This window comes from Aspergillus udagawae (genome assembly GCF_001078395.1).
Source record: "Aspergillus udagawae IFM 46973 DNA, scaffold_8, whole genome shotgun sequence".
Taxonomy (NCBI): domain Eukaryota; kingdom Fungi; phylum Ascomycota; class Eurotiomycetes; order Eurotiales; family Aspergillaceae; genus Aspergillus; species Aspergillus udagawae.
Window position 1 is genome coordinate 1,966,211 of NW_025091271.1, and position 11,557 is coordinate 1,977,767.

Sequence of the window (11,557 nt, forward strand, 5' to 3'; positions counted from 1 at the left end):
TCCGTCCTAGCACCGTTGTGATTGCACGACATCTATGATACCCGTGATCTTTATCTCTAGCCGCTTTGTAACAGTCTGGGCACACAGCATCTTGCCTGTATCGACTATTTCTGATATGTTTCTCCTGTACTTTTTCTTTCAAGTACCTCATGTTCATTCCCTGCGGCTCCTGGCAGTGGTGTCTGTTCGGTGTTATCTCGATAGTCGGGGTCACACAGGCCACTTGCGTAAGCATCAACCATATAGCTGACTATCAGTCAATACGCCTTACGGCGTACAATATAATACAGATATTAATTTGAATATTCTCGGTCGATGCAGCAGTAGAGACGCAAGTCTTTCGTCGTCTGCTACGACGAGTGCTGAAGTCAATGGGACGCTCCTTGTGAGCTGCTGTTACGTTGTGACCAGGCGAAACACCGATTATTGGCCTGTAGGTGATCTTTGTCACGTACCCCATTAAGCCCCTAAGAGGCGGGAAAGGGATTGTATAAGGCTTTATTTCCCCCCTAAGGTGTGCTTATTTAAAAGCATATCTATATCTTACTATGGCCCAGTCACGCAAGTGTATTACTTGGCTGATCCCAGATGCGAAGAAAGGCACAGAAAAGATTTGATAATATAAAAGCTCTATTAAGTATAAGCCAAACATTGGTGATTGTCGGGAAGCTAAGCAAGTAATTCGCAGAGCGCGTTATATAAAGCTTTTATCAATATCTTTAAATTAATGTCTTAGAGTTCTTGAAAAATGTATCTAAATTTCCCTATTTAATTTCTCCTTTACTAAATTACCACAGATATTGAGGAGCATAAGTTTAAGATTAAAAAAACCTGATATCTCAGGTATAGGAAGCATCTCTGGAAGCCACGGATTTTTTGTCCCGAAAACTGGCCTCCACAAAACAAGCCCTAGATGGTAATTAGGACAACGGAGCAGGTTAAATACCAGTAATGGGTAGTTCCGCAAAGTTCTAAACATTTCTTTATGCACATACTGGAGCTCAAACCCATCTTATGCTGAAAAATCGTCGGCAGAGGACGCGAGGACTTATAGCATCCTTCAAGAATTGGATACCGATTGAGAACCTTGAACCAACCCCCACGTCTCCATTTTGAATGTCATGCCACATCGATACTAAAGTTAAGTTTCTCTGAATAAACGGGAATTTTTGGAAGAAACGCCTAGAGTTGCAATCATAGACGAGTTACCCCTATAGAGTCGAGGTGCCATCAATCGGTGAAATACAGAACTTGTTTGACTAGAAGGACACGTTTTTAGGCACCTCTTCTTTCCACGCGATGCAGCGTAGCAGTGTATGTCTTTCAGATATATCCTAACTCTGTCAAACTGCCCAGTTCCATGGCTAGCCTTATTAGCATGGACCTAGGAAATAAAGTGAACCTGGACTTGGAATCGGCGATGTCCCAGTCAAAAGACGATATGGACATCAAACGAATCTTATATCGATCGTTCTCTACGTTTAGTTTGAGCACAAATAGGTCCACCAACTGTTGCAGGCGTCGAACATCGGAGAGAACATCTTCATCATGGACCGTATGATATGACTCTCGTTTGACTACCTTTAGTTAAGCAGCATTCAAAGTATGACTATGATGGTATATCCAGAAGCCTGGAAAGACATAGAGAATTACCTCTGCTTCCTGGTTTATGAAAATTGTTGGAAGCGTTACTATCAAGGAATAACCCCAAATAGCCGAGAGTCAGAGAGGGAAATGAGATCGCGAAGAATCGGAAGCAAATATGTAAGCAAACAATATATCGGATGGCGAGAACAACAGGAGACCCATGTGGTACACAGGGCTTAGACTTGCCTTCTCTTAAAATCTTAACAATCCTATTAGATGTGAAAAAACATATCTCATTGCTCTAGACTGAACTCCAGCCCAATTCAAATTGCTGTGCGAGACTGGCGTCGGGGAAGTCATATTGCAGCTTGCAGAGCAGATACCATACCACCATCCGTCCCAGATCAAGCTGGCCCGTCTCATCGAACAACTCACTTACTCGCTGCAATTGACCACCGAGCTGTCTGCTAGTTGATTGGCATGAAGAAGCCTCCATTACGAGCGATCATTGACACCGTGATGAATACTATTCAATCCGAGCTTTACTATACACAAGAGTGCGACATCAAGCCACTTAAGGTTGGAAACAAGGGACACCACAACCAATACCCCCGATACCCCTTCCTACCATTAGCAAGACGAAAGGGGCTCCGAGTACTGGCAAGCATCACTAGGACCCTCGCTAGTCTCCTCAGGCTCATCGCCGGAATTGTTACCCTTATACTCCACGCAGATCTTCTTGACGTCGGTGGCGCAGGTGCTGCTATCGATGGAGGCAGTGTCGCCCAGGTTGCTGTTGATACCGACAAGCGTCTTGCCGGAGTTTGCGACGACGTTCCTGATCGTCACGGTGCGAGCATGCTGCTCGTCGCAGTTGCCGCATGACCGGTAGAGCTTGCCAAAGTCGTAGACGGTGAAGCCATCGATGTTTACCTGGCCTCCGGAGTTGTGCTGGATGACCTTGTCTGCGGCGCCTTGGGCACCACCGCCGATGACGTTGTAGGGGCCGCTGCCACCCTTGAGGGAGAGGGCATCTGCGTAGTGTTAGCGCGGGCTAGGATGAGTTGCGTAAATGGCTTATGACTTATGGCTTACCCTCGCAGACGGCCTCCCACCAGACGTTCTCGATGGTGCAGGCTCCAAGGCAGTAGACGCCCTCGATCTGGTCGGAACCAATGATGGCGTTCTTCAGGGTACCGCCCTCCTGGATGAGAAAGACGGCGTCATCCTGGCCGCCTTCGCCCTGGCCGCTGCACGACACACCACGGCCGTAGGTTTTATAGCCACCGTCGTAGGTCTTGCCGGCGGCGACCTCGTAAGGCTCATCAAAGGTCACGCTGCCCTGAGAGTTGGGGATGGGGAACTGGGCCAGGGCGGTGGTGGCCAGCAGGGAGAAGATAACGCTCTTTTGATACATGGTGATGTGTGAAAAGACAAGCAGAGTATAGTTCGCAGAACTGAGAAGTGAAACGATGCTACCAGAGCAGTTGGAATGAAACTTGGTTTATGATGGATAGTTGCAGTTCGCTGGCCAGAGGCTGCTTTATATCTTCCCTATGACTCTAAACGTGTCTCTATCCCCAGGAGGCCTCCAAGTCTACTGCTGGACAGTCTGCCTCTCCCCTTGGCAGGTTTCACTTGGAGTGTTGCCATGGCTGGACTGGTGTGTTGAGGAATCAACGTGAAACTGAGCTCGTTGGTGACCGTCTACAATCGACAGGAGGATTGCCGATCCATGACTCGGGAGCAGACATTCTTCGTCGAGGCCACTCAAGTATGCCAGAGTTCCTCCGTGTTTGCGCACCAGAATTTCATCTCCCATTGTTGATCGGCACGCCAAGATTTAATGAAGCACCGGCCCATTTCCGCCACGGCTCCATTCCTTGTTGGCAGCTGGATTCAGTTCGATCGACATGCTGAGTTTTTGACAGTCCCGGATGAATTTAATCGATGTGATTGATCGTATTTCTAATGCTATAGTACGGGGTAGCCGTCCATCACACCTGTTCGATGTCCTCTCACTTGAAGAATGCCCTCTGTAAGTGCCTGATCCGTTGATCCAGATACGGACGACAATGCCGAGAGACTTGTATGAGGTGCTCTCTCAGACGGAGCATTTTGCGTCGGAATTGTGGCGCAGTGGCATGGCCTGACAGACCAGGAGCCGGGGTACTGTAGCGGAATGAGTGGATTGATGCCGATTCACGCCCAATCCGTACTGGACCTAAATGATACGTCTCCACTGACGCGTCAGTTTCAGCTTTAATTGCAGTACAATCCGAGTTAATTGACTCGTGCATAAATTAATATGGTTATGCGAGTCAGAGTACGTCAGGCAGTCAAATGACAGTATAGAGTGCATGGAGTTACGCGGTCTGTGGTTAACTGATTGGAGGACAATATCAACCGCTGAGTCGATCAATATCTCCCTCCATATAATGCAGTGATTTGTCACACACTACGCGACTGAAGCAGTGACTACGCAATATTCTGCTGAGCCAAGATGCTAGAAGTCTATCCATCCAGTGGCTTAACAGCCCTTCTTCGTAAGCCGTACTCGTACTCTGGATACAGCGACTGATCAAGCTTCCTTGGTCGTCCACTTGAAGCTAACTAAGACGCACAACGAAGCTAACACCCTCCTGTGGCACTGGGCTTCTCACATGCTTTCCCCGTGCAGTTAAACCCCCGAGTGCCCTCGACATTACCGCACAGATACTCATCCGCCAACGTCCCATTCGGCAGCTGCAAGTTCACATTCTGAATCTGGATATTCGTGCACGGCTTGACGGCACTACACTGAAAGCTGGCCACCACGTCCGTCTTGGACGACCCTGTGATATCTTCGATGCGCAAATCCCGGATCTGAAACTTGGACGAGGTGCAGTTGCTCTTCGCCCCTGAAAATGTCGTGCACTGAGAGACGGTGAAGGGGGCCCCGCGCAGATTGTAGGCGCGGAGGTTTGCGGCGGATATATCTGAGGCATCTATTGCAACGGCACACGTTAGAAGGACAGCCAACACACATTTGAGAAAAGCGCAAATGGAAAGGGTCATAGTACAGCCAAGGCCGCCGCCTCCACCGTTGGGCGGGTAATTGACCTGCTCGCCCGTCCAGGTCTTGAAGTAAAGGCTGTGCAGCGTGCCGTAGTACGTGATGTTCTCGGCTCGCACGCGCTCGATGGTCTCAAATACGTCCTTGTACTGGCCGATACTGCCTATGGCGATGCCAAGGCCCCGGTAGAATACTGAGTTGGTGATGAGAATGTCGGTGGAGTTGGCCTTGGCGCTGATGCTGTCGTCGCCGTTGACGACCGTCCAATTGTTGAAGGTAATGTGCGAACTGTAGATGGTGTCGGCTCCATCAGTATTGTCTTTCCAGTTAGCATTGAGGTCACCCATGGCTACTTCATTGTGCTACTTACGAGCTGAGTTGCCGTTGGTGGTCGTGCTATTCACATAGATCGAGTCGAAGAGGATATGATGCGAGTTAATTACAGACAAGGTCCTGGCCACTTAGCTATTGACTACCTGCAGAGGATGGCTACTTACCACATCTGACTTTGCAGGAATCTCAGCCCCTGAAAGACCGAGTTCGACGCGCGCGCAACGGTGAGGGCATGCGGCCTGCGAGGATAGTTCGACACACTCTTGACATAGTCATACCACACCTGGCCGTTGCCGTTCAATGTGCCGTATCCGTGGCCGTTGAACCGGATGTTCTTGCCTCCTATCACCCATGCGGTGGACTGGTTCTGGTAGCCCACGTCCAGGGAGTGGGAGAGCCAGTACGAGATGTTGGTTCCCCACTGCGTCTGTTAGTCAACTACAGGAAAAAAGCCAAGGATGGTATACCAAAAGTGTGCCATAAAGGTCAATGTCACAATCGTGCAGTCCGCTTGTGTTCATGACACTGTTGACATGGTATGTGGTATTCTGGAAGACAATCCTCCCTCCGTTTCCACAGTTATGGAAGGCTTCGAGGATGGCAGGCGTATCATCAGTTGACTCAGAACCTGCTGCCTTGACAGTACATGTTCGGCGATGAGACTGTCCGGTAGTGACATGCGCAATAGCCGTCAAAGGCAGAAGGACACACGGAAGAATTTTGGCAAGATGCATAGTGCTTAACTACAATGGGTTCGACATGATCTATGGCATACACAGCATTATCCCTCATTTGATATAATACCTACACATCGCTCATTATTACCCCGAGTCCGAATTTTGATTGTTGCTCAGCGTCCTATACACCGAGAGATCGACATCCTGCGCGGGGTCACGCCATTCCCCGCTTTTTATATTGATCTGATACGAACAACGGAGAATTTCGACCGGATTCCTGGTCTTGATGTATCGACCGATTGGCATAGAACGAACGACGGAAAAACTGTAAGGCTCACATATCGTGGATACCTTCCTTTCAGATGCGCAGGAAACTAGAAGTGAGCATGCAAGGGTCAAATCGATGTTCTATGAGGTATCATCTCTATCTATCTATATCTATGCCAGTATCTATACATCAAAAATCGACTGCTTGTACACCGAAGGATCAATGTACGGAGTTCCTCCACGCTTGGTGAAGCCCCAGCGGATCTGGTTAGCCATGGAGATCTCCACGCCAAGATGCTGAGCAAAGGTCCAGGCCAGACCGGGGTCCTTCTGGAATCCACGACCAACAAGGGCAACGTCGATATCTTGCTCCTCGAGAATCTGATTCGCCTGCTTGCCGTTGGTGATGGCGCCCACGGCGGCAACCAGCAACTTGTCGCCTACGGCCTTCTTCACGGCTACGGCAAAGGGCACTTGGAAGGCAGGGCCGGACTTGATCTTCTGCTGGGCGAGAACACCACCGGTGCTGATATCAATCAGATCGACGGCGCCCTGCGTGACCAGCGCCTCCGCAAACCGCACTGTATCATCCGACCCCCAGCTCTGCCCCGGCAGGGTCTCCTCGCACCAGTCCGAGGCCGAAATGCGCAGGAAAACGGGAACGTTGGGGCCCACGGCCTCACGGGTCAACTGCGCAATCTCGAGAGACAGCCGGATGCGGTTCTCGAACGATCCACCGTACTGATCAGTGCGGTTATTGGCGGCAGGCGACAGGAACGACGAAAGCAGGTATCCGTGCGCGTTGTGAATCTCGACAAAGTCCGCACCGGCGGCGAGGGCGCGCTTGGCGGCCGCCACCCAGTCCTTCTTGAACTGCTCGATCTCCTCCAACGTCATGGCCTTGGGCTTGGCGAAGGGCTCCGCAAAGGGGATATCGCTCGGCCCCTTGACGCGATCGGGCCATCCACCGACCTTCTCCGTCGCGATGGCAGAGAACGAGATCCAGGGAGCAACGGTGGTGGCTTTCCGGCCGGCGTGGGCAAGCTGCACGCCGATCTTCTGGCCCTGGCTGTGCACAAAGTCGATGACCCGGCGCATGGGGGCGATCTGCGAGTCCTTCCACAGACCGACGTCCTGGGGAGTGATGCGGCCTTCGGCCTGGACGGAGGTCGCCTCAATGATCATCAGGCCAGGTCCGCGTTGCGCGATCCCACCCAGATGGGCGATGTGGTAGTCGGTCATGTGGCCATCCTGGGCGGAGTATTGGCAAAGGGGTGCCAGCTGAAGGAAATTAGCTTTCGTCGATATGAACAAGGGCAAAAGGACTTACACCAAGGCGGTTCTGGAAGGTAACGCCACGGATGGTCAAGGGCGTGAAGAGCTTGGGGATCTTCTGGCCATTGGTCTGAGGATTAGCTGCTGTACCAGCAGGAGGGTTCTGAGCCGGAGTGAAGTAGGGGATGCCCTCGGCAGGAGGCACGTCGATATCAGCGACAGTCATTTTGTTGTGGTAATAGTTGTCAATGGTATTGATGGTCGATACGAAACTCTTATGGCAGGATCTCTAAATATATACATTTCAATCCAGGCACAGAAATCAGTAGAACTTTACCAATTCCAAGAATAGCTCCACTTCTTCAGGCTTGATTTACAATCTTGCCGAGTAGTGGAGACTTTCCTCAGGGGAGCTGGACTAGAAACTGAATGTCGAATGGCCCAAAGTCGAGGCATATCGCGGCCATAGCTCGGCGACGCGTAGCTGTCCTCGGGTAGACGTGTGGCAACGATATCGATTGCCCAGGCACCAGACAGTTGCTGTGTCAGAATTGCCTACAAAGGCAAAAATAAGGATCAACCCAGTGCAATCCTTGCCTCTGCCGAAGAAAAATCGAAAATTGGACGTACCACAGTGGAGCATCCAGATTGATGCCTTAATCAGCAGGCGGAGACTCGGAGGAAAATCAGCCCAAAAAAGTCTCCGAGGATGACTAACTGACTCTTGCCAGTTGGCCACAGAATTGTTAATTTGCCCTGAGACCTCGACAAACGATACGCATTCTCCAATGAAAGAGGGTAATCTCTACGTCCACCAGCAGAACAAATATTTCAATGCAGAGGCGATCTCGCCAACTATGACATGAGTCTCATATTCCTGTTTGTGCCATACGTAACGAGACGCTGTGGGTTGACTGTCTCGGGGGAAAACGAGTATATATTCTAAATCTTTCCAAGTCTAAACCAAAATCATGTATCCAAGTCTATAGTGCAATATGTATATGTGTATATGCAACAGATCATTGCAATGTAACAGTCTTGCCCTTTGGCCCCCCTCCGCACTCATACACCGCCAGCAGTGTACGATGGTCCAGAGCCAAAACACCCGGCCAGTGACTAGAATGGGGGCAAATCACCGTTGGCCGGGTCCAGGAGATACGTCCGTCTTGCGGTGGCCCCGCAAAGACCATCTTGATACACGCGTTCTCGGTCCACTGCACGTCCCGCTCATCCTCGTCCGTCATGAAAATCACCGCCAATGAGCCGTCTGCAAAGGATGCAATCTGCGGCGCTCCGGCATTGTGGCCTCGTGGCGGCACATACACTTCATGCCGCCATCCCCAGGTCAGGCCGTCATCATACGAGATCAACGCTTCGAGATTGAATGTGCCGTACCGCGTCGTCTCGAAGACCATCACCAGTGCCTCGCGGCCATAGTCAACAGTGGACGCGATTCCCGTCATGCCATCGCGGATTCGATCGTTGATACCCTCGAGACACTCTGGCTGCGACCACGACGACCCCTGATCGAACGACCGCACCAGCATCGTGCACTGATTATCGTGGGCGTATTCCTGTGAATAGAACAGCTGAACCTCCCCTTGACGGCCGAGCCGCATGAACGGCTCCCAGATTCCATTTGGAGGGGACTTTTCAACGGCCTGTGAAGCGTACTGCCAACTGCGACCGCCGTCTGTGGACCGGCAAACTGTTATACGGAAGTGTGTAGGTCCGCTGGGACCGAGATCGTGGTTGCGAAACGCTCCGAGGATGACAGACGGCGCAACTTCAAGGATGAACAGATTATCGCAGTCGCCCTGACTGCGTGTCACCTCGCCAAAGTCGTGGAATGTGCGACCGCCATCGGTACTTTTGGCAACGGTTAGGATGCGAGTTTGGCCGGCGAAGCGGGTGAAGGCGGAGAGGATGGAGCCGTCGGACAGTCTGGCGAGACGGGGGTATGTACCGGAGGCATCAGAGGAGAGAAGCCGTTCGTCGTTGTTGATCAATCGGTTGCCTGGAAGACGGGTGTCGTTCTGGGGCTGGAATGGCTGTTGGCCACGCTGGTCGTCCAAGCCAAATGTTTTGAGGATTTTCTGGCCAAGGTGTCCGGGCATAGTGTGTAACGTGTCTGATGTTCCAGTATCTATGCAGTTAGTACAATGCAAACGCAACAAGGTTACCCTGGAGCTGCTCAGGTTCTTTAAGTGGTACAAGAGAGGTAAACCTCTGGCAGCCTTGACTGTTGTGGGGGACGCGGAATGCCTCAGGCTCATGACGTCAGATGACAGGATCGCCTGCCAATCATTGGCTGTTATGCGCACGGAATAGTAATGTTCCAGCCGGCCAAGACACGAATGTAGCTGCCTGAGGAATGACAATGGCGCATATCTCTCACTCTGATTGGAGGAAAGAGTCAAGCTTATTGAGAATGCGGGGTAAGCTGGTCATGAACAGACAAGGATTGAAGCTGCCTGACAATAACATAATGGCAGACCCTGGATAGTAGACACCTCCATGGTATCAAGTCAGCCTGGGATCTTGTAACAATCCATCTTTTCAGCAAGTAGAATTCCAGTTTCCAGCTTCGATGGGTGAGGAACAATGTGTCCTGTGTCCGGATCCGTCCCGGATCTGGAACCCGTCGACCAACTTTAAAGCTGGAGGCAAATTCAATCTTGTCGGAGGAGCTGCGTGTCTGTGCTTGGGTACGTCTTGCAGCTGATCTCATGACCTGAGCATTATGTCGGTTCCTTTTGCGTGCTGGAACATTTACATCTCGTAGAAGCGTAGGATGTTGTCTCTGCCAACACTATAGTCATCTCTATAGGATCAAGTTGCGATAAATGTAGATACAATGTCGCTGCAGACATTACCTGTCCCCTCGGTACAGAGGATTATTCGTATCAGGCCTCTGCCTCATGTCCTTTCCGAGTCTTACAAGACTACTCGCACAGATCACTTTGCTCCTCTCCCAAATGAGCTCGTTTTCTTGATATTTTCCCTTCTTGAAGCAGAGCAATCCCCTCATGAGATCAAACTCGCCCAATGGAGTCCTCTAACTAGAGTCTGCCGACGGTGGCGCGATGTCGCAGAAACCCTCCTCTACCGGACCCTCCTGTTGAAGGACCGCAACCCTCGCATTGTCAAATGGTGGGCAGCTGATAAACAGAGGCTGTCAAAACTGCTGTCGACGTTGCAAAAGAGACCCCATCTTCGCTACTATACCCAATCTTTGCATGTCACCGTTGACAATGATACGTACTCTGACGATATCCTTCACATCATGGATCTTCTCCCTTGCGTTCGGCAAGTAACGATGCAGTTGGACCTTGTTAAAAATTCATACCTCCCGCTTCTGCAAAGCGTCGGAAGGATGAAGCTCGAAGAACTCGAGTTTGTCGGATACGGCGCCGCTCCTTCCTTAAACCTGCTGTTCACTATCTTGAGCCAGATGCCAACCATCAGGAGACTCTCCACCTACCGTTGGGGGTGGTGTCGGGATGGCAGCATATATACGAGCTTCGCACACGATGACAGTGCTTCTATGACAACAGAAGAACTATCGCAGCTTCTTCCACTTAATAAACAAGGAATATCCTCACTGACCAGCCTGGATCTGCAAGACCCAAAGACATCGATTGAGGTAACCGAATGTTTCCTTCGATGGCCCACTCGACTCGAGCAGATTAGCCTTTTGTCACTCTGCTACGGACCATACGAGAGTCAGTACGATGTCCGTAGCATCCAGCGACTGCTTTCGATTCACAAGGACTGGCTGCAGAAGATAACCCTGGGCCCTATTCCGCCCCAAGGAGGAGACATTCCCGACTTTTCAGACTTTCCTCGTCTTAACGATTTACATGTAACTCTGTATAAGTCTTCGTCCAAGGGGCGTGAGACGCCGTATGCTATCTACAAGAAGGTTGCAGCACCCAATCTCCGACATCTCGAAATCGACCTTGGCGATGAACGTCAGCCGGATGACCCGTGGGTGGCTGAGTTTCTTGCTCTTGTGCAACTTGAACGGAAGAAGTGCCCTCGACAAACATGTATCCAATGTGTGGATGTCAACTTCTGCCGATGGGGGGACTTGGCCCTGGGACTCGCGCGGAGGAGCAGTATCGGCTGTGAGAGTGTGCGATATGATATCGATGTCCAGTGACCACTTCGAATATCCTGCCCGGTGTCTTTAATAAGCCTGCAGAAATTCCTACACCAATGAAGAACTTGAACCTGGCAGATCGGATATTTACCGGATATTGCACCCTATCAGCTGCGCCTCAGACCACCAGACCAAGACTCCGCGCGGAGATGCCCAGTAACAATATAATTTCGATGCATGTCGATTAGAATTGTTGAC

The 11,557-nt window shown here is 50.9% G+C and overlaps 5 protein-coding genes across 5 annotated transcripts; 1 reads left to right on the forward strand and 4 right to left on the reverse strand.

The window, feature by feature from the left end:
• Window positions 1-2,217: 2,217 nt before the first annotated feature.
• Window positions 2,218-3,004, reverse strand: Aud_010157 (pectate lyase; the record flags this gene model as incomplete). The annotated part of the gene is made up of 2 exons (XM_043295000.1): window positions 2,218-2,621; window positions 2,683-3,004. The coding sequence occupies 2 exons, from the start codon at window positions 3,002-3,004 to the stop codon at window positions 2,218-2,220; spliced, it is 726 nt and encodes a 241-aa protein (XP_043150935.1).
• A 1,214-nt stretch (window positions 3,005-4,218) lies between these two features.
• On the reverse strand, window positions 4,219-5,709 carry Aud_010158 (putative exo-polygalacturonase; the record flags this gene model as incomplete). Its single annotated transcript, XM_043295001.1, has 4 exons — window positions 4,219-4,961; window positions 5,013-5,095; window positions 5,140-5,396; window positions 5,443-5,709. The coding sequence occupies 4 exons, from the start codon at window positions 5,707-5,709 to the stop codon at window positions 4,219-4,221; spliced, it is 1,350 nt and encodes a 449-aa protein (XP_043150936.1).
• A 393-nt stretch (window positions 5,710-6,102) lies between these two features.
• Aud_010159 (NADH:flavin oxidoreductase/NADH oxidase) lies at window positions 6,103-7,420 on the reverse strand (the record flags this gene model as incomplete). The annotated part of the gene is made up of 2 exons (XM_043295002.1): window positions 6,103-7,200; window positions 7,250-7,420. 2 exons carry the CDS (start codon window positions 7,418-7,420, stop codon window positions 6,103-6,105), a joined length of 1,269 nt encoding a protein of 422 aa, XP_043150937.1.
• A 793-nt stretch (window positions 7,421-8,213) lies between these two features.
• Aud_010160 (sialidase family protein) lies at window positions 8,214-9,311 on the reverse strand (the record flags this gene model as incomplete). Its single annotated transcript, XM_043295003.1, has 1 exon — window positions 8,214-9,311. The coding sequence occupies one exon, from the start codon at window positions 9,309-9,311 to the stop codon at window positions 8,214-8,216; it is 1,098 nt and encodes a 365-aa protein (XP_043150938.1).
• A 740-nt stretch (window positions 9,312-10,051) lies between these two features.
• Aud_010161 (F-box protein) lies at window positions 10,052-11,359 on the forward strand (the record flags this gene model as incomplete). The annotated part of the gene is made up of 1 exon (XM_043295004.1): window positions 10,052-11,359. One exon carries the CDS (start codon window positions 10,052-10,054, stop codon window positions 11,357-11,359), a length of 1,308 nt encoding a protein of 435 aa, XP_043150939.1.
• Between the last annotated feature and the right edge of the window lie 198 nt (window positions 11,360-11,557).